Source organism: Odontesthes bonariensis, chromosome 14 (genome assembly GCF_027942865.1).
Source record: "Odontesthes bonariensis isolate fOdoBon6 chromosome 14, fOdoBon6.hap1, whole genome shotgun sequence".
Taxonomy (NCBI): Eukaryota; Metazoa; Chordata; class Actinopteri; order Atheriniformes; family Atherinopsidae; genus Odontesthes; species Odontesthes bonariensis.
In genome coordinates, this window is record NC_134519.1 from 33,359,259 (window position 1) to 33,386,040 (window position 26,782).

General features: G+C 39.5%; 1 protein-coding gene across 2 annotated transcripts in view; it reads right to left on the minus strand.

The window, feature by feature from the left end:
• Positions 1 to 256: 256 nt before the first annotated feature.
• The window catches only part of LOC142399431 (xenotropic and polytropic retrovirus receptor 1 homolog), a 56,771-nt gene continuing 30,245 nt past the window's right edge, over positions 257 to 26,782 (minus strand). For both annotated transcript variants that reach the window (XM_075484090.1, XM_075484089.1), the window contains 12 exons: positions 18,435 to 18,584; positions 14,670 to 14,753; positions 13,229 to 13,310; positions 10,409 to 10,498; positions 8,462 to 8,559; positions 8,070 to 8,249; positions 6,922 to 7,084; positions 6,637 to 6,831; positions 3,238 to 3,410; positions 2,994 to 3,133; positions 2,500 to 2,721; positions 257 to 1,034 (listed from right to left, as the gene is read on the minus strand). In XM_075484090.1, coding sequence (XP_075340205.1) covers positions 980 to 1,034; positions 2,500 to 2,721; positions 2,994 to 3,133; positions 3,238 to 3,410; positions 6,637 to 6,831; positions 6,922 to 7,084; positions 8,070 to 8,249; positions 8,462 to 8,559; positions 10,409 to 10,498; positions 13,229 to 13,310; positions 14,670 to 14,753; positions 18,435 to 18,584 — 1,632 coding nt within the window. In that variant the 3' untranslated portion in view covers positions 257 to 979. The remainder of the gene's footprint in view (positions 1,035 to 2,499; positions 2,722 to 2,993; positions 3,134 to 3,237; positions 3,411 to 6,636; positions 6,832 to 6,921; positions 7,085 to 8,069; positions 8,250 to 8,461; positions 8,560 to 10,408; positions 10,499 to 13,228; positions 13,311 to 14,669; positions 14,754 to 18,434; positions 18,585 to 26,782) is intronic.

The window sequence follows — 26,782 nt, forward strand, 5'->3', positions numbered from 1 at the left end:
CAGTTACAAATTATTCTTATTCTATGCTCTCCCAAGGTTATAAAATAGAATAATAGTTGGACATTAAACATCTACGGACAATGAAACATATCAAAATCCGTTTGCGTGTGAGAACAAACGACAGGCATTCTATTCCAATTCATCTTTCCTACAAAGTGCGTATTTCTGTCCAACATGTTTCCATCTAAATCATGTAAGGTACAAGTAGGCAGCTCTGTGATGAATTGATAGGGCAAGTTGAAGAAACAGGGACTGATTGACAGGCTGGCAATGCTGTTTATTCATTAGCACTGTCTGCACAATGGAAAATAAGAGGATAAGGAGGGGGATACTTTCAAATTCTCTAATAATGGAAGAAAGATCTCTGCTTTGTTCCGTGACAGAAATAACATGGTCACATCAAATCTCCTGAAGAGTTAAAACCATATTTCTTTCAAGGTATGTTTCTGAGAATTACAGAGATGGTGGGAGTGTAGGACACATAGACAACGTACAGCAGTGGGCTTGAAGTTGTTGGAATTATGTGGCACTGAAAAAGGGGAGGAACACTTAATTTCAGAGTGACTAACTTGCATTCCATTTAATTGGCGCTGTTCATGCTGAGGCTTTGAGGAAACCCAAAGCAATGGCTGGGTATGGGTGCAGTTGAAGAGTCCACTGCTGGGTGGCTGTCATGGAAAGGCTTTCACCCACTACTAAGGTAAGGTAGAGTTTTAGTAGCAAGTCCACCACTGGTTATTACTGAAGGTAGAATGGCAACATAGCTGGTTTGACGGTTCCACAGGTAAAAGTTGTTCCCTTGAAATAATTCTGAACCCAAGCAGAGGTTCATAGATTGGGGGGAAAAAAAAACTATCATGAGTTCAAAAACCAGCCTTGATTGAATTTTACGCCCACTTGCTGGGTAATTTCTCATTTAAGAGGTGGAATTCCCTCCTTTGAATAAATTCTGGACCCAGGCAAGGGGCGTGGCCTGATGTCAGGAGTCATCATCAGTATCTTCTATCAAAACCTTGGTGTCTCGGGTCTTTGACCTAAAGGGGGGAGAAAGACAGAAATTAATTATTATACCGGGTAAAATGTGTGACTAAAGCTGAATTCTTAAATACTACCCTCCACTCATAAGGCTTGTGTTACGAAACATTATGTAACGTGCACCAGTATGTAAAGGCTGATTTATGGTCGGAAACCAGGTCGTCTGCGTGTGTGTCGCAGTTAACGCAGACATGCCCCCGCCCCTTACGCAGACACTCTGGTGCACCTCACCAAATTGTAACTCAACGCAGACAGTGCCGCAGACATCACCGCAGGGAGGAGAGAAAGGAGGCCTCTGATTGGTCAACTCTACATCCGCTCTACACTATGCGTATTTCCGGTTTGCTAACCGGCTGACGCTAACCGTGACGATTCTTTCGCCTCTCTGCCAGCTCCAGTAGTAGCAATATTTCTTCTATTTCTAGATCGATCAGCTGCATCTCAATCAAAGTGCGCATTCGTCCAGTCGCCATTGTTGTTGAATGACCTCCGTAACCGTAACACCCACAATCCTAGCTTGTTCGTGATTGTCCCTCTTGCGTTGTGGCGTGGGATTAACATAGCGCAGACAGCACTTCAAGGCATAAATCAAAAATAACTGCGTCGTGTCTGCGACAAACTCACTGTGACACACTGCTGCGAAGTATACACGAGCCTTTAGGATTAGGCACAACAGGCCCCTTTGTGGCCAACCATATGCAATTGAAAAATGCAGTCTACAGTCTGTGAAAAAGAAAAGACGCCCTCTTTTAAATTCTAAGGTTTTACATATCAGGGAATCTTAAAAAAAAAAAGTCTTTGCCAGATTTTAAAATGAAGTAAATACAACCTCAGATAAACAACAACAATGCTATTAGTTGCTATAACCTTTGAACAAACTTTGGAATGGACTGTGACTTGTTCCAGATATGACTGTGGAAATCCAAACTAGTTCCAAACAATGGAAGAGATTGTGCCTTTTTTGGGAACAAACTTTTCCTCACATGCTGCCGTGTTGTTCTTTGTGTCCCTGTGGGAAATAAATGTAGGGGGAAGGGCAAAACCTGAACTACGGAAGCCCAGAGGGAGTAGCGAAATTTAAAATGGAAACCGATTTTCTTTAAAAAGAAATGTTCCTCAAAAACAGAGTCTAAACTAATTGATAAAATAATTTTTTTGCCCAGCCCTAACTGCTTCTAAATTTTTCTTTTAATATCAAGCAAACATTCAAATTCTAAAGAGATGTATGATACATTATTTTTGTGTGAAATACTGAAGGAGAGCCTAAAACTTAGCTTTAACATGCTGTACTAATTCTCTAATGGTGTTTTACATTTTCAACAGAAATTAAATGGATTTCTATTGTGTGATTCAGAAACAGTTGTAGTGTGTAGTCAATGACCAAGCATTGACTATTGTCATATATTATGATTTGATAATAATGTAAAGGGTGGGTGTTATAAGAGCTCAAAGATTAACACTCACTGTGAGGCCAGTCGTGGCCTACGTAGACTCATGCTGTAGCTTCTCTTCCAGTTCTTTTTGCCCTGCCGGTTCCTGACTCCATCCTCCTGGTCCATCATCTGCTCTAGCAGCGTTTGATCATCGGCATTGAGCGGAGCTACACTAATATCTCTGACAGCCCTGAATTCACCACAGTTATTCAGATGTTCATTCTCTAGTCGGAAGAAGTTCCATACAAAACGCCTGACAAAGACAAACACTTGTCATTAATGGTCTATACTTACATCTAAGTCACACAGACAGTTTTTCCTTGTTTCATTTTCTATATTTTCAATACCAGATTCACAACTACAATTCAGGAATAAGGAAATCAGATAATAAATACGGTGCTAAATCTGGAACAGTAAATAGGCCGCAGCTAACCAATAGTAGGAAAAACAGGGAAGAGAGAAAAATAAATAATGAAAGAAACTATTTAAGAGGAATAAAGACAAAAATATAGAAATGATGTGTACCTAAAGACCTCCAGTGGAGCCAGCACTGTAGCCAATATATCAGACATGCCATGAAAGTCAGTAAGTGTGGTAAGGGAGATGGTTAAAATCCAAGCAAACCGCAAGAGAACATCTTCCACTATAGCACTGTAGTAATAGGCCTGGAGGGAGAGAGAAAAGGAAGAGTACAGCCATCAATACATCATTTTATGACAATTTAAATTCTCGGAGTGAAAGGATGGGATCTTCCTGGATGGAGGAATACCTTGTGTGGGTAAACTATCTCCTCTCTCAGGAATGTATTTTCTCCTGCGTTGCGGTCGAACAGACCCCAGTCCATCTTCAGATCCCAAATTAGTGTATAACATGAGCTGACCAATAAACAGGTGATATACAAATAGAGGAAGATCTGGGCTTCAGCATGGGCTCCATCTGAAGCTGTGAAAGATGGCAAAGTTAGAGGCTAAAAAGCAGATACGCTTGATTTTAAAAATGTACACATTTTCAGTTGTCCAGTACCCTGCCTTGGTCGCTTAACTTTTTGGCTACTCTACTGCATTTACATTTGTATCCTAAGTGTTCAGTTCTGCTTAGTCTAAATCTATTACCAATGAGTTGTAAAGTCGAAAAAGAAGACATGGTTTTCAGAAGTTTTCACAAATACATTTAAAAGCCGTGTTCGTATCACTGCACGCTGCCGCCTGCCGACAGCGTCTTGCTTCTCAAAACAATATGCGTTCAAAAGAGTAATATATTTGCATCACAAAATCGTTGTGCAGGAAAAAGTCAGACCTCACATCGCTTGGCGCTATTTTTTGCCTCCCTTGATATCAATGGGCCTTATGCAACAACCGTTCGTACGCACAGATTTGTTCTTAAATCGTCCGTACGAGTGATTTAAGAGAATTTGCGCATTCACCAATCTTTTCGTATTTTACGTTTTCTTTCAGGTACGAACAGAATTTACGAGTGATCCAGACCTGTCGTAGGAGTTTCGTAAAATAGTCCGCTGTTATTCAAATCACGTTTGCTTGACTAATGGATTTTATATTTAATTACTTTGAAGAAAACATAAATAAATATACATTATACCCCATAATTATGCTGACATTATTCTGTTTGACTTAAATTGTGCACTAATTGAAGGTTCATTTGAATCTGTAACGGGAAGCGCAGCGGCTGTCTTGCTACTTTTGGATGCCTTAGTGCGTCAGGCTCTTGGAAGAGACCGTGTGGAGACAGACGAATGGCTGACATCGCGATTAAGATTCCCAAGGACTGTGCTGCTACAAATATGCAGCTTGCTAGAGCCACAACTCCAGAGAAAAACACGCCGATCAAACCCGATTCCACCACACGCCCAGGTCCTCACCATCCTTGGATTTTTGGCCACGGGAACATTTCAGAGGGAGATTGGAGACAGATCGGGGGTGTCCCCTGTGAGTCGTGCGCTCCCCTTGGTCATCAAAACTCTCATCAGTTTATCAACCATGGTACATCAGATTCCCATACACCGCTATCCAACAAGTACAAATTAAGAGGGACTTTCATGCCGTGGCTGGACTGCCAATCATAATTGGAGCACGAGACGCATATACGCATCAAAGCACCCGTGCTGTCGTGGAGCGCACTGAGCTGAAGGCCAGGTGGGTGTGTCTCAATACATTGGGGGGCAAATAGCCCAGAGAAGGCATGCCAGATTTGCGCAATATTGCCATGAACGGTCTCCTACAACCTGAACCAGCCCAGGCAGAACAGAAGGTGTGGTGCCAGAAGACCTCCCTCATGGACCACCCCATCAAAGTGCCATCATGATGAGGCAACAACTGACTGCACGGCTTTAGTTGAAGTCATCAATCGCCTGCCCATGGCGAGACGTTTTTTTTTTAAGCCATTTTCATATCAAACCATTTATTTTTTTATTTCGGTGACATTGCGAACTACAGGTGACACAGAATTAATAGCACTCGTAATTGCTTCCCATTTCTTTGCTTTAGCAGGTCCCGTAATTCCACTGCTGACACTGCTAAAAATGACAGATTTTCCTTTTTGGATCTCTGAAAGCAGAACTTCAATCTCAGAGCCCCTAAAGTTGTTCTTTTTGCGCTTTGATGCCATTCTCATGACTCAACACTCAACACTTCCTGGCACAGGAGCGAGGAAGCACAGCCTTATATGGTATCATTTTGGGCGTGGTATGCAAATCTACTATCCTCGTGCACGTGAACTTAGATACGCACAGGTGTGATTCATCATTTACGCAGGTCGTTTACACACTTTTTCCGAAGTTAAGAGCGTTTGTTGAATCTGACGTGGCGTGTTCGTACGAGACCTTCATACGAAAAAAGTAAGAGAAATTTAGAATAAAAATACGAAAATGTTCTTGCATGAGGCCCAATGTGTCCAGCCACCTAGCGATAGCTGCACCTGTTACGGTGTTTACTGCTCGGAAGCAGAGGAGTGCTCGGTCTGGTCTTCGGTCTGCACAGTTTACATTGGACGCATTGATATCAAGGGAGGCAAAAATAGTGCCAAGCGATGTGAGGTCTGACTTTTTCCTGCACAACGATTTTGTGATGCAAATGTATTACTCTTTTGAACGCATATTGTTTTGAGAAGCAAAATGCTTTATTTGTTTAGCCCCAGCCAACTAGCCGGACAACCTTCGTCAGCGCCAAAACGAGGCTGGAACTCTGCTCACAGGACGCAGCGGGGGGTAAGTCAATGTTCATAAATGATATTGCTAATATGGGATGTCATACAGCCTCATGTCAAAAGAGGCGAACTATCCCTTTAATGCCTTCGTTGGAGGTCGTCGGAGCTGCATCTGATCACAAGTTGAAGCCATCAAATATACAAATTTGATGAACTTTAATAAATTTGAAAATTTGTTAGCCATTTAAAGCCCATCACCCAAACAATGAAAAAGAAAAAATTTTAGCATGGCAATATAGAAATGTACTGCAGTAACTCGTGTACTTGTAACTCTGGCTGTGTGGTGCAATCATATTGCATTTCTAATGCTGAAAAAACACCAGCAGTGCACTGAATATGACATTTGTCAAGCAACAATAGAAATCGTCTTGCCACAGCATCTGACCACACAAATAATGGGCTGTGGTGAATTTAATTTTCAGTTCCATAGTTTCGTTGTTTATTCTTAAAAATTATTTGAAAAAATACATATTTGGATGATTTATATTGTGTCTTGCAATGCAGCAATGCTTGAAAATAGGACAGTATTAAGAAGCTGAGAAATGGCCAGACACTGCCAGTGTGGAGCACTATAACAGAAATTTGGAGTGGCTGTATGCTGCGGTGCCATTGTCAGTGCCAGTGCCAGTGCCAGTGCCAGCTTTAAGAGTTTTCGCTCTAAGTGGTCAGTACATTGTGTCATGACTTTATTCTTGGAGAGCAAATTAGTCTTACAAATTTACTTGAGGTTGAATTTATCAAGACAACTGACAAACATGAAAGAAAACTTTATGAACAACTAAAATGTTAAACTTTTCAGTAAACAGGAAAACATTATATATAAAAATATTAAAAAATATACAAACCACCAAGTAGAAATTCTTGTGCTGTTCTCTCAGATATTTTTTAAGGCTACAATCTCTATTCATGTAAAGTCAGACAATTGTCAAACAATGGTTTATCAGTTTACCTTTGTGTGTGCTGTATAGGGCAGAGAAGGTGACAACAAAGAAGGATGTGGAGTACTTCCCAGCATTAACCAAGTGAGGAAAGGCCCGTTTGGTGTCACGGTAACGTCGTAGACATTGGACAAATCGGAACCATGCAGGAAGACATTTGATCACCGCACGAACACCATAGGAATAGGAATTACATACGTCATTACCTGAAAAGTACAGCATCAGTAAGCACAGCATCAGCTTTGAAATACCCACAGAAGCCGTCTTTGTTTGGTGTTTTTTAATCTTAGTCTCACCATTGCTAATGAGTCCATCATGTTTTTTCCAGTCCAGCTCAAAACTATAGAAACATATCATGTACTCCAGATCCATTAGAACCACCACAAGAGAGTTTAGCTGGTCAGCCAGCCAGAAGTCTGCAAATCCAACACGATGAAATGGAGCTGTCACCACTCGAAACTGTGGAGCAGGACAGATATGAAGATGACCATCTCTTTGCATAAACCACAGCAGGAAAAAACAGGATTTACTTTCAAAATATTAAAACTGGTGCATTGTTGTTTTTTAAACTGAGTGATCAATTATTTAGATCATTAAATTAATAAGATAATTCAAATAAAAGAGTCTGCTACATTTAATTTGAAAATCATACAATACAAAGTGAGCTGCGATACACAGAATTAGTGTTTTAAAATTTATAACCACAGCAGAAAAAAACTCAAAGTCATACTTTTCAGTTTAGCATATTTTAACTTTCTGGTGTGGCATGTAGTTTGAAAGCGCTCTGAGTGGTCAACTAGACTAGAAAAGCACTATACAAGTACAGTCCATTTACCCTTAAAAACAACTACTGTGTCAAAATAAACAAAACAATGTAAAACAAAATACCATGAATTGTAAGATTGATGGTTTTAGCCTCTTCTGTAGATCCAGTTAAAAACAGACTCTCTTAAACTGTCTGACAAATACATGCATGCATGTATGCATATTGTCATTTTAACAGAATTAAAGGCCAAAAAGAAAAACCTAATAAAATCCCAAGCGCTGGTTTGAATCCCAAGATTCAAACCAAAGAATTTCTTATGACTCTTCCTTCACATTAGCATTCCACATTTCTTAACAGTCTATTTAAATAAATAATTAAGATAATAAAAATGATTTTCTAGAAAACTTGCATATTGTTTATATATCATACTTAATTATTTCATGCAAATAAATTAAAAAACAACTTTATACCAAACTCTCAAATAATTACACTTAAGTTAAAAGAATTTCCTACTAATGCATCAAAGCTTACACACTTTTCTACATAAAAAGAAGGAAATCTCGAATGAACTATAAAAACCATCATTTAACTGCTTTGGATATGGTATACCGTTTTACATAAGGTAAACAGCAGTGACACAATTTGAACAGAAATTAATTTCTCATTGAGTGATTTTACCAGCAGTTTGAGCAGCCAGAAGCGTGACTTGTAGTAACAGGTTTTGAACGGGTTGATGAGAAACAGGAGGAAGAAGCCATAAAGGGCCAGTGGATTGGCCTGCATTGGTACAAGGATGCTGTCACTGAAGAGACAGGACAGCAGGCTGACACACCATAATACTCCCAATAGACCAGCAATCTGCACACAGAGAGAATGATTCATTAGCTTCGAGGCCTTTCACAGTATGGCTGAAGAGAAACAATGTCTGAGACCCAGAGGGACAAACAGACATACAGCTTATCAACTCCAATGAAAATGTAACAATAAATACTCTTTACATAGATGTCAACTTATTTCCACTGTGTTTACAAAGCGTGTTAGCATGTGTGTATGAGTGTGTGTGCTGTTACCTCAAACAGGTGCTGGTGGGACAGATTATTTCTGGGGTTGAGTTCAAATATGAGTACATGATTAACTCCCGCCTGCCTCCAGCCATATGTGTTGATCCCTAAAAGACAAAAGCAAGGAACTGAGATCAAGAGAACAATAATGCTGCGTTCAAATATTTATACCTTTAAACTATAAAAATAACATGCTGACGACATATTTTTGCTGTATTACTACAATACAACTAAATCCCTTTTCAAGTACTGATATACAGTGGGGTGCGAAAGTTTGGGCAGCCTTGTTAATTTTCCTGATTTACCTTTATAAAGCATTGATTGTTTGGATAAAAAAATTCCGTTAAATATATCATATAGGGGACAAACACAGTGATATTTGAGAAGTGAAATGAAGTTTATATGAATTACAGAAAGTGTGCAATAATTGTCTAAACAAAATTAGGCCGGTGCATAAATTTGGGCACCAAAAAAAAACAACCTTAACTCAATATTTAGTAGATCCTCCTTTTGCAGAAATAACAGCCTCTAAACACTTCCTATAGCTTCTAATGAGAGTCTGGATTGTGGCTGAAGGTATTTTAGACCATTCTTCCTTACAAAACATCTCTAGTTCATTCAGGTTTGATGGTTTCCGAGCATGGACAGCTCTCTTTAAGTGACACCACAGATTTTCAATAATATTCAGGTCTGGGGACTGAGATGGCCATTCCAGAACGTTGTACTTGTTCCTCTGCATGAATGCTTTAGTAGATTTTGAGCAGTGTTAAGGGTCGTTGTCTTGTTGGAAGATCCAGCCCCGGCGCAGCTTCAGCTTTGTCAGTGATTCCTGGACATTGGTCTCCAGAATCTGCTGATATTGATTGGAATCCATGGGTCCCTCAACTTTAACAAGATTCCCAGTCCCTGTACTGGCCACACAGCCCCACAGCATGATGGAACCACCACCAAATTTTACTGTAGGTAGCAGGTGTTTTTCTTGGAGTGCTTTGTTCTTTTTCCTCCATGTATAACGGCCCTTGTTATGCCCAAATAACTCTATTTTAGTTTCATCAGTCCACAGCACCTTATTCCAAAATGAAGCTAGCTTGTCCAAATGTGCTTCAGCATACCTCTGCATCACTCTCCCATACAGCATCTCCTTGTGTAAAGTGCGCCGAATAGTTAAACGGTGCACAGTGACTCCATCAGCGGCAAGATCATGTTGTAGGTATTTGGTGCTGGTCTGTGGGTTGACTCTGACTGTTCTCAACATCCTTCGCTTCTGTTTATTTGAGATTTTTCTTGGTCTGCCACTTCGAGCCTTGACTTGAACTGTGCCTGTGGTCTTCCATTTTCTCACAATGTTTCTCAAAGTGGAGACTGAAAGCTGAAATCTCTGAGATAGCTTTCTGTATCCTTCCCCTAAACCATGACGGTGAACCATCTTTGTTTTCAGGTCATTTGAAAGTTGTTTTGAGACTCCCATGCTGCGACTCCTCAGAGAAGATGCAAAGAGGAGAAAAACTGACAATTGACCCCCTTTAATACCCTTTCTCATAATTGGAGTCACCTGTGTATGGAGGTCAAGGGTCACTGAACTTACCAAACCAAATTTGAGTTCCAATAATTAGTTCTAAAGGTTTTGAAATCAATAAAATGACAACAGTGCCCAAATTTATGCACCTGCCTAATTTTGTTTAACCAATTATTGCACACTTTCTGTAAATCATATAAACTTCATTTCACTTCTCAAATATCACTGTGTTTGTCCCCTATATGATATATTTAACGGAATTTTTTTATCCAAACAATCAATGCTTTATAAAGGTAAATCAGGAAAATTAACAAGGCTGCCCAAACTTTCGCACCCCACTGTATAATCTTGCTTTGAAATGAATGAATGGAAACTTAACTATAAACTTAGCATTTAAGCTTGTGCAGTAAATGTGCATTTGTGTGTAGGAAAATGAATACCTAAAAGGAAGAGGAATTCTATTAAGAGGAAGCCTCCTCTGTAGATCCTGACAATAGGCCAGACTTCAGACGCATGAATCATATCAGCTCCTGTTAAGATGAATAATGTGATATGTGACAGGGCAACAAAACAATAAACAAAAAAATCTGAAGAAATTCAGAGACAAGTGAGATCTTTAAACATCATTAACAACTAGTTTTTTTGTTTGTTTGTTTTTTAAAATGCAGTTATAAGTATTTTCTTCTTTTCACATATAGGCTCATACATATATGCTGGTGTGTTAAAGCAGTGGTTTAAAAAAATCGTTTTCTGAAGCCCCCATTTCAAGTTATACTTTTCTCTACTTTTCAAATCAAACAAGTAAGAGTGAATGTTTGGCCAATCTGGGAGAAACAGCTTGTCCTTTGATAATCCAAAACTTTTTTTTTTGCATTCCCCTGGAAATATCTGAGACTCGGTCATCTTGAAGCTGAGTTAGCTTTTATTCACAACCAAGGTATTCCTTGAGGCTCGAAATAAAGGTCCAACCCTTCGGATTCTTTTAATAAGCAAAAGGCTACTGAAATAATATTAAAGAAATGTCCAACATACAAAAGTTTTTTCTGTTGTTAATATGTTTATATGGTGCTTTTTATAAACCGATCAGCCATAACATTATTACCACTGACAGATAAAGTGAGCAACACATCTCTTGATCCAATGCAATGTTCTGATGGGAAAACCTGCATCCTGGGACTCGCATGGATTTCCCTTTGACACCTACCTAAACATTTCTGCAGACCAATCACCCCCCCAAAGCCATACAGTGTGCATCACCAGTCCCCTAATGAGCAGCTTTCTGCAGAGAGACAGCACTGAGCCTTGAAAAAACAGCTTAGGAAGGGCTAAAAAGCATGTCAAAGAGCATGATGTGTTCCCCTGACCTCTAAACTCTCCAGATACCAATCTGATGATAGCATCCATGGGAAGCAAGCCCAATACACGAAGACCCTCCCCACAACCGACAGGATCCTTTGCTAAGGTTCTCGTATAACGCACTCCAGGAGACCTTTAGATGTTCCTTGACCACGTCTTGACTAATCTGAGCTGTTTTGGCAGGACGAGGAGCGCACACTCTGTATTAGTCAGGGGGTCATACTGTTATGGCTGACCAGTGTATGTTGGTAGACACCCATGGGAAAACAAGCCATCAACAACACGCCTGAGTTTTTCACATAGGAACTCAGGGATTAATATATAACAAACATAAGAAACTAATCCCTGTCAATATGTGCATCATATTGGTATAGACTGGGCATATATTGCAAAATACTAGTACTGAGGTACTAGTATTTTGCAAAAATAGATGTAGTGTACTTACATCTATTTTAATTTGGGACTGGTTTATTTTGATTTTAAAAAGTTCTAATTATGTAATTCTAACGAATGGAGAAATATTTTCAGGGGTTTATTTAATGCATGGTTATAGACTGTCTGAATTTGACTTAGGGTACTTTGGTCTGTACTGCCCAGCTGCATCTAAAAACAAATATTGTTATCAAATTTCTATAACTAATACATTAAGAGCCCCTGGATTCATTATTCAAAACATTTTTGTTTGATAGTCATGGAGTAAATTTAAAACCACAAAGACATGCAAAGCTATCCCAGAGTGACACAAAAGAATCTCGAGAGTACACAGAAGACCCAAAGTGACTTAATAGAGATGCAAAGCAGAACCATTATGTTTTATGTCCCTTTTACACTCGTCTGTGTCCATTATTTTATAATCTATGCATACCTGTACTCAGATTAGAGGCCAAAAACTGATTAAGGGTAATCAGCTGAGATAGAGATAAACAACTTGATCATTTAATATTTTATCTCTGAGTTGCAGAGATTTGTAGAAGTTTTAATTTATGTTAGTGTCTACTACTATAAGCTGGAAAAAAAAAAAAAAAAAAAAAAAAAAAAAAAAAAAAAAAAAAAAAAAAAAAACTACAGTCGAGACTTAGAAATCAAAAGGAAGAAAATCCAACAAATTTTCCAAAGGTTACAAAAAAGGGTAGCACATCTCAAAATTGTCTTGTTTATTGTGGCCACATCACTGATAAAAATATGATAATGCATTTCGGTATAAAGCCTTCATCAGACTGTCTAATAAGGTCAGTCATACAATACATAGCACAATTCTAGATGCTATACAGGTGTCAGCTGCACCACCTTAATTATTCATTTCATTATGTTAATTATAAAAGCTATTCCACGCTACATACCCCATTACCCAAAAATAAAATACAGGACTGTCAATAGCCACTTCTGACTAAACAACTTCAGGTCAAGAAACATCTAAGACTGAAGTCACCATTAGGTCCATTTGGAATCCATAGTGTTAAGAGTATGTATACATTTCATCTCTCTTTGGGCCAGTTTCCTCAAATGATCACCTTGTCTTGGCTGATGTTCTGACCTTCTCAATTACAGAAAACCTCAATGAGGAGGGTGAACAGTGGTTTGCTTCAACATAATACTTTGCAATTGCATAATCCATATTGCCTGTACAGATTGCTGTTTTATGCTCTGATATTATTTGTAAATTACATTTCAAGCTTAAACATAACATGAAACATATTTTTTTGGAATATTGAACCCCCTGTGTAAAAAAATATATATTTAATTTGGATGCAGTGATTAGTTTCCCTCTTGAAACAGTGTTCCACAAAGACCAAAAGTGATGAATAGATAATGTGGATAATGTTAGATTCTCTGAATTAAAAATCTAGTCCATTACCAATATCAAAGTACTATTATATATGTAGAAATATATGTGTGAGTGTTACCTGTAATTACCACAGTGACTATCAAGACAAGGAACACTCCACAGTAAAGACCAACTCTAAAGGTGGTCCAAGCAGGAGCAGGCTGTAAAACAGACAAATACTTATATCTAGATAATGAGGCACACAATTCCTAAACATTTCAAATTCAAAACTTTTCCAAACAAAAAAATTGACAAATTTTGTGTTCATATTCTGGACCTATCAATGTACAGCTGTGTTACAGACTAATCACTTTATATTGGGAGAGCTCCTTCTCTAAGGTAGGAGCTAGAGAACACCCTATGAGTGAAGTTCAGTAAACTACAATAGGCCTCTGCTCCTACAGTGCAGATATAAGAAATGGAAGACTTCCACCAATAGTTCTCAGAACAATTAAAGGCTAAGAGAAGGAGCTCTCACAACATAAGGGTAACCTTCTGTGACCTAACTGTATGTTGACAGGTGCAAGTGTACGGTGATTTGCTGAACACATGAGTGATGCACCACAAACTGCCATTAGAAAAAACATAAACATCAGTAAATGGTTGCTAATACAAACAAAAACAGTAATGCAAGCCACTAAAAACTTAAATAAAACACAGAAGTTCAACATTTCCTGCCTGTGGTGTAAATGAAACCAAGAGAAAAAGCCCACAAAGTTGTGTTAGATCTAAAGGGGAAAAATATTAGGGAAAACGGTCCAGAGACGAAAACATTTTTTCCATACTCCATTTTTTCCATACTTATCCAAATTTGTAAAATATCCCAAACAGAATCATACTTTTCCATTCTTTTCAAGCCTGTATGGAGACACAACCAGCATTATTGCCAGGACTGAAATTTAAACCGGTCAGGTTAAAAGAATAATACTAATATCTAGAGCATATATTGTGTCCCAAAGGGTTCTGTCAGTCTTTTGAGTGCATGTCCAACAGAAATAACAACGTTCCTTTAAAAACAGCTCTGCAGCTATATACTGATTAACTCAAACGGTTATATACAGTGCAGCATTACGTATCACGATTCAATAATGTGCACTGACAAATGGTAGCACCATTGTTTGATTTCTGGTCATCTCTGCAGTGATTGTTAAAAACCTTCATTGCTGTGCTGCATTTATGTTTTTTCTGTTGAACCACAGAACCACAACTATTTCCATCATATAAATTACAGTTAATTCCTTATATCAATCACAATATAGACAGAATATTACATTACAATGAAGTACTAAGTAACAATTTTTTCTTAAGTTTTGTCAAGATTTTCTATGCTTTAAAGTGCATTATTTTGCAGCTGGGACAAGATAGGATTTAAATTTGCATTCATTAACAACATTAACTATCATAGGTAAGATACAATTTTGAGCAAAGGACAGCAAGAGCATGGTTCTGTCATTTACAGAGGTGTTTAAAGCAGCAGCAAAAGTTGAATGACAGAGTGAATAAAACTGTGTGTGACTGACTTGCGCAGCTCCCAGTGGAGGTACCCTCAACCTCTTCATGGCCTTCTGTCTGTCACCACCTTCCAACTCTGTTGTGACCAACGCCTGAAAAAAGAAAGAAAATCATCAGCTGGGGATTTTTCTGGTCTACAACACACAAGACTATCTACATATCTGTGTATTGTCATTTTCCTCCAAGAATACCACATATATCAAGGATAATGTGCACATAATTCATCCAACCTTCTGAAGAGTTTTTAAAGCAGTTGCTGTTCAAAAGTATTCGTTCATCTGCCTTAACATGCATATTAGTTTAAGTGACATCCAATTCTTAATCCATAGGGTTTAATATGACGTCGCCCCACCCTTTGCAGCTATAACAGCTTGTACTGTTCTGGGCAAGGTTTAGGAGTGTGTTTATGGGATTTTTTGACCATTCTTCCAGAAGCGCATTTGTGAGATCCGACACTGATGTTGGACAAGAAGGCCTGGCTCGCAGTCTCCACTCCAGTTCATCCCACTAACTTTACTTAACCTTGTATGTATGGGCACCACCTTCAAAGAAGGAAAAAGACAGAATCTTACGATTCTGGTATGTTAAAATTAATATATCAGACTCATAACGCTACCTTGTGAATTCTCGTTTGGTTAGACCGACACTACGTAAAGAAAACATACGACACAACCTGTTAATTATATATATATGAACTATTTATTAAAACGATATGACCAAAGACATGAACCTAGTATGGGTGATTAAATAGGACACACTTTGCAAATTAAAATAAAATATGGGGAAAGGAGAGATTACTCAAATAGTCTAGGTTTGTTTACTATTTGCAGTTAAAGACTAACATCTTGGAGTCATTCCTCATTTTAATTCTCTCGACACCCATCTTATCCATCTGAAAGGTAAAAGAGGGCAGACCTTAATTCTTTGTCGACACTTAAGCCCCGTTAGTCAGCTCTGAACACACCAGGTAGTAGCCAGAGAACAAGTGGGTTTCTCTTGGTTCCGCCTCTCAAGGTGGGTGACTTTCGTGGACTTTCAAGTTGCCTGGACAGGTCGCTCCTCTACATCAGGAGACGGAACTGGATGGCACCGAGGACTTCACCGTACAAGATGACAAAATTGTCCAAGTGTCGGAGTTGGTTTGGTTGCGGACCGGAGGTTAAAAAAACGTGCAACGTAAAAAGACATGGACGAACAAAAACACAAAAACGTATATCTTTCTACTACTTCATTCTGTTTCTTTCTTTTTTGTCTTTCTTTCTAACTCGTCATCTTTCCACCATCTTTCCTCATTCTTCTTCTGATCCTTTGTTCTTCTTCATGATTCCGGATTTTGGATCGCAGGTTCCAGGGTTTGACTCGCATGACGTAGACTTACGATACACTTTCAGCCAATGGCAGGGCTTAATTTGTGCCAGATCCTGTTCCCGGCAGGATTAAGGTGTCTATATGCACTTAATAACTCAATCTTATTGTAAATTAGGCAATAATCCGATCCTTTCAGTGCCATGTAATCCCAGTGAATGATGTATCCTTCATTTGGCGTACAAAGCAGAAGCCTTCAACCCTAAGAACACCATCCCCACTGTCAAACATGGTGGTGGGAACCTTGTGCTTTGGGGAGGTTTTTCAGACAATGGACCAAGGAACCTATTCACAGTAAACAGCACCATGAAAAAAGAGCAATACATCAAGATTCTCAACAACAACATCAAGCAGTCTGCAAAGAAACTTGGCCTTGGGCACAAATGGACATTTCAGCACCACAACGACCCAAGAAACACAGCAAAAGTGGTTAAGAAATGGTTAGCGGACAAAAACATTAACGTTTTGCAGTGGCCCAGCCAGAGTCCTGACTGAATTTGAATCCAATTGTGGAGTTAAAGATCAGGGTGATGGCAAGAAGACCCTCCAACCTGAAAGAGTTGGAGCTCATTGCTAAAGATGAATGGGCAAAAATACCAGTGGAGACATACAAAGAGCTGGTCAGCAATTATGGGAAGCATTTGATAGCTTTAATAGCCAATAAAGGCTTTTCTATTGATTATTGAGAAGGGTATGAATATTTTTGGACATGTCGCTTTTTGTTCAAATGTAAATAAAAGCTGAGAAATGTTAATTTCCACGATGATGCCTTTTGTACATCATCTTATTATCTTCTGGGAGATACCTGTGTCATTTCCAAACAAGAAAAAAAACTTGCTGGTTGAATAAAAGTAACTTTAAGTTAAAATTTGCTACGGGTATGAATAATTTCGGGCTTGACTGTATATATTTTTTTATGATGTGTTTTTAGTATTTGTACCTCTGTTTGGTGATTTTTGTAATGTGTGCTTCTCTCTGTGCCTTTTAACTGTCCCTTGAAGACAAATAAAGTGAATTTTAATTGAATTTGAATTTGATCATCAACCCCTCTGCCAGCCCTTTATGCAAATTGGAGTGGGTCCATTAGTGGCTCAGCAATCTTGGTAATGTGGCTTTTTACAATCCTCTCCACAGCCTTCATCATGAGAGAAGTGAGATTCACAGGCCTCAGATCATTCAGGAACTTTGCAGGTATAGGAATGACTGTGGTGTGTTTCCACATTTGGGGCAGTGTGCTGCAGTTGATAAAGACTTGTAATAAGTGCTTAAATACACTCCCTAGTTGCCCAGCGCAGTGCATTAGGGTCCACGAGGGCCTTCACCACCTCTTCAGTCTTGTGAGGTCAGATTCACCTGGCCAAAGTGAAGAGATAATAGTCTCCGGTGAAAAATGTGTTGAGGTCACTAGAGAGAGAAGCTAGTGCAGTCAACCTGGATGGGTTTATGGCTGGATGTAGTCAAGTTCACAGCTGCCATGATCTTAAAGGAGAATTCCGGCTATTTTACAAACATATCCCATCTGTTGGAGACCCAGGAAAGTTGGCCAAAGGGAAAAACGCGAGAAATTTTCATGCCCGCTGCGCAAAGTTGTCCAATTGCGCTGATTTCCATGAAAGCGGGCTCTTTCGGGCAAGCTTTTAACCTTTCCTGAGGCTCTTAACGTGTATCAAAATACTTTTTACCGAATTGGCCGTGGTGTCAGTAGCAATACAATTCAACCCAGGGGCTAACCATACCATTAGCTAGCACAGACATTATACATTTTGAGATTTCAAAAACAGCGCACCTACCTCTCTCAGCTTCCGTGTTCCGAAGGCGTGCGCACAAATCAATCGCCGAAGTCATACACTATAGTATTCCAAAATTGTCTTTTTGTCCACCAAAAACGACCCTCGGGAACCGAACTACACATTGCCATGTTTGTTATTGTTTCCTATCGAACAGCTGACTCGTTTCAACACCCATTTTCGCCGTGATGTCATGACGTGTCACATGACTGCTTGAAGGAGCTCACCTTTGCCCATTATTCAGCTGTGGGAGATAAGAACCCTCGGGATTTTATTGGAAGCACGTCCTGGACTTGAACAGTTGAGAAAATGAGACTGTGTGCCTTTCCGAATTGCGGCAACATAATGAGGAGGTATTTGGCCTTGAGTTTTCATCGCCTTCCCGTCCGCAACCGGCAGACTTTACCTGTGGAACACGGAAGCTGAGAGAGGTAGGTGCGCTGTTTTTGAAATCTCAGATCCCATACCGTATTATCACTGCCTCTATAAAGTCTTAGAGGAGGGCTAAAACCATCTATGTGCAAAGCATCTTTGTTATTATTCCCATTTACCTACGTTTCGGGAAAAGCTAAAACTAAAGCAGCCTGGTAACGAAAATGCCTTATTTGTGTGTGTGTGTACCTCGGTCTCGGAGATAATCTGGGTAATCTTCTTGCATGTGTAAAACGGAGCCATTTCAACATGGGCCACCCTCCAGTCGGCCCCCCTCGATGTTTCCAAAATCTTATCATGCTTCTTCAGAATCTTCCTGAAACCTGTGAAGTTCAGATTCTGCAAGGACAGAAGAGAAAGAAATGCAATAATGAAAGTGTCAACCCAAGCTGCTTAAACACAGCTGATAATGGATATAATTTTATCAATGAGCCTCATTAAACAAAGCTGTTCACCTCTAACAACCTTTTGGCACTAGTCAAATAATGTACTAAGGGCGCTAGTATAATTTTGTGCAGTGGAGCAGTTAGAATTACTCAGAGCAGCAACACTGCTGGATGAAAAACCAAAAATGAAATGTTAATCAAGGCTGAAAACTTTAACAGAGTTGAGAAGAACCATGTAGTAATGGTTCTGGGGATTTTCTGTATACATTTTGTATTTGTCATTTTGCTCTACCATGCTGATGTGTTGAATGTTGGTGTAGAAACCATACAATTATTTAACAAACACAACAGACAAAACAATCAGAATTAACATCGTAAAAAGAATAAGTAAATTTAAAAAAGAAAAAGAATCATTTTTCATGTAGGGGGAACACTAAATTATAACATCACACAGAACATACAAGCATGCCAGCAAATTTTTTTATTAGGGAACTGACTTTTGATCACAATTTCTGATTTAGTTTGTAGCCTGACAAAGAAAACAGAAATATGTGAATAAGAGCAGTTTTACTGTGAATTTAGCTATTCTGATATACACTTAAGCTCTAATGTTTTTACAAAAAAAGTGGAATTTTAGAGTGTGTGCAATGCAAATTTGAGCTTCTCAAACCCCACTTAACCCATTTAGGCCAGGAAAGCATTGCCGCATTTCTACCTTTAAAGCCGGGGGCGCTGTTGCGTTATTCTACCATTAAGGCCGGGAAAGCGTACACGTCTTTTTTCCTGTGTAAGGGTTGTTTTGCACCAATTTTCTTCAGATGCTTTTATTTTCTTACATTTCTCCATACTTGGCCTACCTGGGGTTGAAAGTCTCGATAAATGCACAGCGTTTTAGCGGGCATATACCGGCTTTCGGCGAGTGTGACTCATATTTTGAGCGACAAAAAAAAATAAATAAATATATATATATATATATATATATATATATATATATATATATATATATATATATCACTTTGAAGTAGTGCAGCAGGTCTCTGCAGGTGAGTTTTACTCCTCCAATTTCTTTTTCCACCAGATTTTCAGGCGACAGAAGTGCTGGGATGAGGTTAACCAGCATAACCAACAGGAAACTGTTATGGACTTCCGGTTTGGGACATGTAGGATCAAGACGTGAGAACGAGGGACTCCTGAGATTTTGACTAAAACCATCTGAAACCACCTATATTAGTGATGCTCCGATCGATCGGCTGCCGATCATGATCGGCCGATAATGCCCAAAAATAGCCTGATCGGCGATCGGAAAAATATGCCGATCAAAAAAACGATCACGTGACGTAAATTACTAGCGACACTTTCTAATGTGGTACGTGACGTGTGTACAGAACCGAACAGGCAAAACCTCTCAGTGCATCTCGACAACATGACCTCTCCTGTCTGGAATTTCTTCAAAGTGTGGCAGAAAGATGTGAAACTTACTGCGGTCACGCCATCTGCGCTTCGGAGAGGCACGGTCGCGCTAGCTACACTTGAAAATCGAGTGCCCGTTTACATCGCGTCGTACGGTAAAGCGTGTGAGCGGATTTATGGTGCATTCAAGTGCACCCCGTAAACTCAGAAATCTATATCGAAGTTGATTTTTCATTTGTTGGAATACATACACCTGTCATTACTTGGTTGTTTTTTTTACTACATTCTTTTTAATGATTAAAACAAAATGATAGAACAAAATTATTGAAGCATATTCAGAATCAAACTCATTTCTGCATAGTCAGATTTGAAAACTTCATTTAGAACCAAATCAAAATATTCTCTGCCGACTCCACCAGATTCTTGTTCTACATGTCCCCAGCTACCTCTGTGGTGATTTTCAAGTCATTTCACTGCATCATTGTTTAATAATCTGATGCTGAAATCATACCCAGTGGATGATGTATATGGGCAGATTAAAATATTAATAGAAAATAAAAAAAACAATTGTTTTCTGCAAACTCCACCAGACTCTTGTTCTACATATCCCCAGCTACCTCTGGCGGTTTAATTTCTATAAATGGTGCACTCTCTGCTAGATGAAAGGCATGGAAATGTCCGATTCCTTCCGTGATCGGCAGTGATCGGCAATCGGGCAGATCATGATTTTGGTGATCGGTGATCGGTCCAAAAAATGCTGATCGGAGCATCACTAACCTATATACACGACTTTACACCGAAGTAATACTATCATAAGTTCATTATTCATCAAAACATCCAGCAGGGATGCGTCAGCAGACTCTAAAGTTCTAGGTTACTAAATATGCCTAAGAAAGACTCTGGGAAGAAATCCAGCCGAACGCTGAGCAGTAAAGTGGCTAACATGGCGGCAGCTGCTAACGCCGAAGACTTCGGTATGTTATTGGCAGCAGAGATGGAAAAACAACGTGAACATTTGAAAATGGACATGACGTCTCTAATCAATACATCGCTGGCGCCTATCCAGGCATCTATAGCGAGTTTTCATGAGACTGTGGACAAACTGGAAAAGAGGGTCGCTGCGGTGGAGTCCACAGCAGGTGACAACTTTGATTCGCTGTTCAAGGCTGAGCGAGATATCGCGGAATTGAAAAAGCTAAACGCTACATTGATGGATCGCATTGATGACCTGGAGAACCGGTCTAGGAGGGTGAATCTTCGCATCATTAACGTGCCTGAAGGTAGCGAAAAGAAAGCAGACAACATGGTCACGTTCGTCTCAACTCTCTTGAAGGATTACATGGGAGACACTTTCCCTTCACCACCCAAATTGGAATGAGCACACCGGATTTCGTCACGGAAACCCAAAAAAGGCAAGCAGAGTTCGAGACCCATAATCGTCGCCTTCCACAGCTTTCAAGACCGCGAGCGAGTCCTGCAATGGGCGAGGCAGAACAAAATTGTCTACGAGGAACACACCCTGAGATTTTACCCCAATCTCAGCGCTCATCTCTCAAGGAAGCGCGCAGCTTTCAAGAACGTCAAAGCGGCCCTTTACAAGAAAGGAATTCAGTTCAACCTACTCTACCCTGCCTGCCTGCGTGTTAATAACGGCAAGGAAACACTACTGTTCGAGACACCCACGGAGGCTGAGACATTTTACTCTCAAAAGGTTGAGGGAAATCCAGACACCCTGCCTGGGGAGGACTTGGATGCCCCAGCTGAGTCAGAGGAACAGGAGTAATGCAGCATATCCAGCAATGGGTAAAGTAACCTAAGCGCATTTGAAGTTGGGGGACAAAAAAATAAAAAAATAAAAAATACTGTTAACTGTTAATTCATGCTTCGGTGGACACTGTTCTTGGTTCGTTGTCTGTAAGCTTAAGTTTTTTTATTTTTTTTATTCTCTCATTAAATTGAACAAATACTTCAGGTTATAAGTCTATTCCTAGCTTGTTTTTTTTTTCTCTTTTTTTTTTCTCTTTGTCATAATTCAGGAGTTCCCTCGAGAGCAAGGTTATTAAACGAAAGGAAGTCTTTGGAAGTGTAAGAAGAGGGACGAATCCTGCGTGCCGCTATCTCAGCAGAGTTAGGAGGGGTTATGTTTTTGGGGCATAAATGGGAAGACTGGACCTTTTATATTTGTATTCTTGTTGTTTGTAAGCTTTTTGTTTTTTACTGTGTACCACTAACTTCAATGGTGTTAGGTATGACTGACTTTTTATACGTCAAGGGATACAGGTCAATATTACTTGCAATGTGTCTGTGTGGATATGGCTAACAATATTGCAAATTATGCTAGCTCAGCCGTGAGGTTTACTTCTTCGAACGTTAAAGGCCTCAACGGCCCTGTAAAAAGAGGTAGAATATTCTCTCATATTAAAAATCTGAAAACAGATATCGCCTTTCTTCAGGAAACGCATTTAAGCAATTCAGACCAACTGCGCTTAAAGAAACAATGGGTGGGCCAAATATTCCATTCTAGTTTTAACAGCAAGTCAAGGGGTACAGCAATAATAATGCATAAAAAAATTCAGTTTACCACTTCCAGTTTCATCTCTGACCCACAAGGCCGGTACGTTATAGTATCAGGGACACTTAATCAGACCTCTGTAGTAATGGTTAATATTTATGCTCCCAATTGGGATGATGTGGGATTTGTGCAAGGAGTTGTTGCTCAGCTTCCAGACCTTAACACCAACTTGTTGATTCTGGGGGGAGATTTTAATTGCGTAATGGATCCTAATTTAGACCGGTCTAACCCCAAAGCGCTAACCCTCTCTAAAATGGCTGGTAGATTTTCAGAATTTTTCAACCATGCTGCATGTGTGGATCCATGGCGACACTTCAATCCACATAGTAAGACTTTTTCTTTCTTTTCAAATGTACATCATACTTATTCCAGGATCGATTATTTTTTCATTGACCGAAGACTTTTGAATTCAGTAGAGACAGTTGAATGTTCAGCCATTGTAGAATCAGACCACGCCCCCATAGTAATGAATCTCATTTTTTGCCAAAACTACAGCTGTCGTCCTCAGTGGCGTTTTAATACCACACTACTGTCAGATAACACATTCTTTATTTCAATCGAAATAGCCATCAATAGATTTCTGGAAACTAATAGAATTGATGACGTGTCCCCATCACTGTTATGGGAAACCCTTAAGGCTTACCTTAGAGGAGAAATAATAGCATATTCTTCTTACATTAATAAAGAAAGAAAGAAACAAAAACAACAGTTGACTGAAGCCATATTTGAATTAGACAAATTCCACATCCCCAAGCGCATCACTTCATAAGGAAAGAATATCCTTACAAACACAGTACAACTTAAAGGGATATGCCACCCCCAGGCCAAATTAAGTGTATCCCCGCATTCCCGATACATAAATAAGTGTGTGGGAGCGTTTTCCTGGCGACCCAGGCATTGTCCGAATCTCACAGCACTGACCACTGCTTGGTTGCGCGTAATACATACATGCTAGCGTCGCCAGCGTCGCCACTCGAAATATTTCGCCCAACGTGAATTAATTTACTTGATTTACCTTCTAATTACTGTGTGAGTGGTGTACTTTCACATTGAGTGCAAATGACTGTGTAAATCTACACAGAAGGCTTGCTTTACTCATGTCGGTTTGGGGACTAGTTTCCAGTGCGGAAAATACAGCCGAAGCACACTCCCCGCTACGTCTTTGGGAATCCCCACCCCCGACTTCTTCAAACAAACCAGCGTGAAGCAGCCGGGGGGGGGGGGTTCCCAATGAATTCATGTATGTATTACGCGCAACCAGGCAGTGGTCAGTGCTGTGAGATTCGGACAATGCCTGGGTCGCCAGGAAAACGCTCCCACACACTTATTTATGTATCGGGAATGCGGGGATACACTTAATTTGGCCTGGGGGTGGCATATCCCTTTAATATCTACACCTGAAACAGAACAACTCATTATGAGATCGCAAGGGTTTTATTATGAGCAGGGAGAAAAATCAGGACATCTTTTGGCACATCAACTTAAGTCTAAGTCGGCGGCACAGATTATATCAGAAATAGAAGATGAAATGGGAACATCTACAACAACTTAAAAATTAATAACATTTTTAAAGATTTTTATTCTGATTTGTATAGTTCAGAATCTTTAAAGGACACAACATTGTTTCATAATTTTTTCAAAAACCTGGAAGTCCCCACCTTGTCTTCTTATCAGAGAGAATGTCTGGATGAATCAATTGAATTGAGGGAAGTCAGTTCCGCCATCTCGGCCATGCAAAATGGTCTCCAGGCCCGGATGGCTTCCCGATTGATTTTTATAAAAAATTCTCTAAACAACTAGCCCCGTTGCTGTTAGATACGTTTGTTGACGCTCTGTCAGAGGGCAAATTACCTGATTCTCTTAATGAAGCAACCATAACTCTATTGTTAAAGCCAGGCAAGGATGCGTCTAAGTGTGGGTCATACCGACCAATATCCCTTTTAAACACAGATATTAAAATCCTCTCCAAATTACTAGCCATACGTTTGGAAAAATCACTGCCACATATCATTTCACCTGACCAAACAGGTTTTATTAAAAACAGACATTTATTCTCAAACATAAGACATCTCTTGAATGTGCTATACAGCCCCTCATCAACCGATGTTCCAGAAATTGTGGTGTCTTTAGATGCTTTTAAAGCATTTGACCGAGTGGAAATGGACTTCCTCTTTTATGTCCTAAAGAAATTTGGTTTCGGTAATACGTTCATCAAGTGGATCCAACTACTTTACTCCTCCCCCCAAGCCTCAGTTATCACTAATCGCATCCGCTCCCAAAATTTTCCTCTGTCTAGGGGCACCAGACAGGGTTGCCCATTGAGCCCTTTACTATTCACACTTGCTATAGAACCACTAGCCTTGGCTCTCAAATCAACACCTTCAATAAGAGGTATCAGAAGATGGGGACTGGAATCAAAGTTGTCATTGTATGCAGATGATTTATTGCTTTACTTATCAGATCCATTGAATTCAATTAATACAATTATTTCATTGTTGCACAATTTTGGTCAGATCTCAGGGTATAAACTTAATCTAACAAAAAGTGAATGTTTACCCATAAACAAACTAGCTATGCAAATCCCAGACCATGCTCTACCATTTCATATTTCTAGGTCAGGGTTTAAGTATTTAGGTATCAACATAACACCTTCATTTAATAACCTCTTTGATGAAAATTTAGCACCACTCATGTCTAAATTGAACTCAGATTTGCAAAGATGGGATGTTCTACATTTAACCATGGCAGGCAGAGTAAACTGCATTAAAATTAATGTTTTGCCAAAATTTTTATTTCTATTTCAATGCCTTCCTATTTTCTTGACAAAATCTTTTTTCAGTAAACTTGACAAACTCATATATATATTCATATGGAAAGGTCATAACCCTAGGATTAAGAAGGAGTTCTTACAAGGATCAAGGCTAGAAGGAGGGTTGGCTCTGCCAAACTTCAGAGCTTACTATTGGGCAACAAATTTCCACAAAATAGCGTATTGGATTCAGTCAGCAGATACAGATTGGTGTGAAATGGAGTACAAGTCGTGCATATCATCATTTCTTCTTGCTCTGGTTTCATCCAAACTTCCATTGAAGATTTCCAGGTTTTCTTCTAACCCTGTGGTAATATCTACACTAAGAATATGGGCTCAGTTCAGAAAGCAGCAAGGCTTGAGGGATACTTTTTTGACTTACAATCACAATTTCCTACCAGCCAACCTTGACCACACATTTGTCACATGGCATAGGAAAGGAATTAAAAGGTTTAATGATCTGTATATTAATGGATCATTTCCCTGTTTTGAGGATTTGTGTGCCAAATATGAGCTTCAACAAAAGGACATGTTTCGCTATTTCCAAGCTCGCCAATTTGCTAGAAACCACAGCCCACAATTTCCCATCCTTCCAAGTGAATCACTCTTGGACTTAATCTTGGAGGCTCCCTTTTTTCTGAGGGGTTTCACTACACACTGTTATTCAATCATCATGAAAACTGACATTATCAACCGAGACAAGATCAAAAATCACTGGGTTAACGAACTTGGTACTGAAATCTCAGAAGACTCTTGGACTGACGCTTTAAAAAGAGTGAACAGTAGCACGTCTTGTGCAAGACTAAGCCTCATTCAGTTTAAAGTTGTCCATCGCTTGCACTGGAGTAGAGCAAGGATCGCTTCCATTTACCCGAATATTGACAGCAAATGTGTCAGATGTCATATTAATGTAGCAGATTTGACTCATATGTTTTGGTCTTGCCACCTGTTAACAGGCTATTGGTCTGATATATTTGATGTACTGTCAAAGGTCTTTGGTATGACTTTACAGCCGTGTGCAGTGATAGCATTATTTGGTGTATCGAACAAAGATGCAGATTTAATTACGCACCAACAGAACATTATAATATTTGTTTCTCTGCTGGCACGAAGGCAAATTTTGCTTCATTGGAAGTCAAGTGCGCCACCTACTGTCGCTCAGTGGTTGAAAGATGTAATGCTATTTTTGCACTTGGAAAAGATTATAGCAAATTTGCTATAAGGTGCTCAGACAAATTCCAATCTGTTTGGGAACCATTTCTATCATACTTTAGTAGCCTCCAAGAGCTCCCACAGGCATTGCAATAAATTAAAAAGATTTTATGGGATTAGTCTTACAATTTGGGCACACAACAAGGCA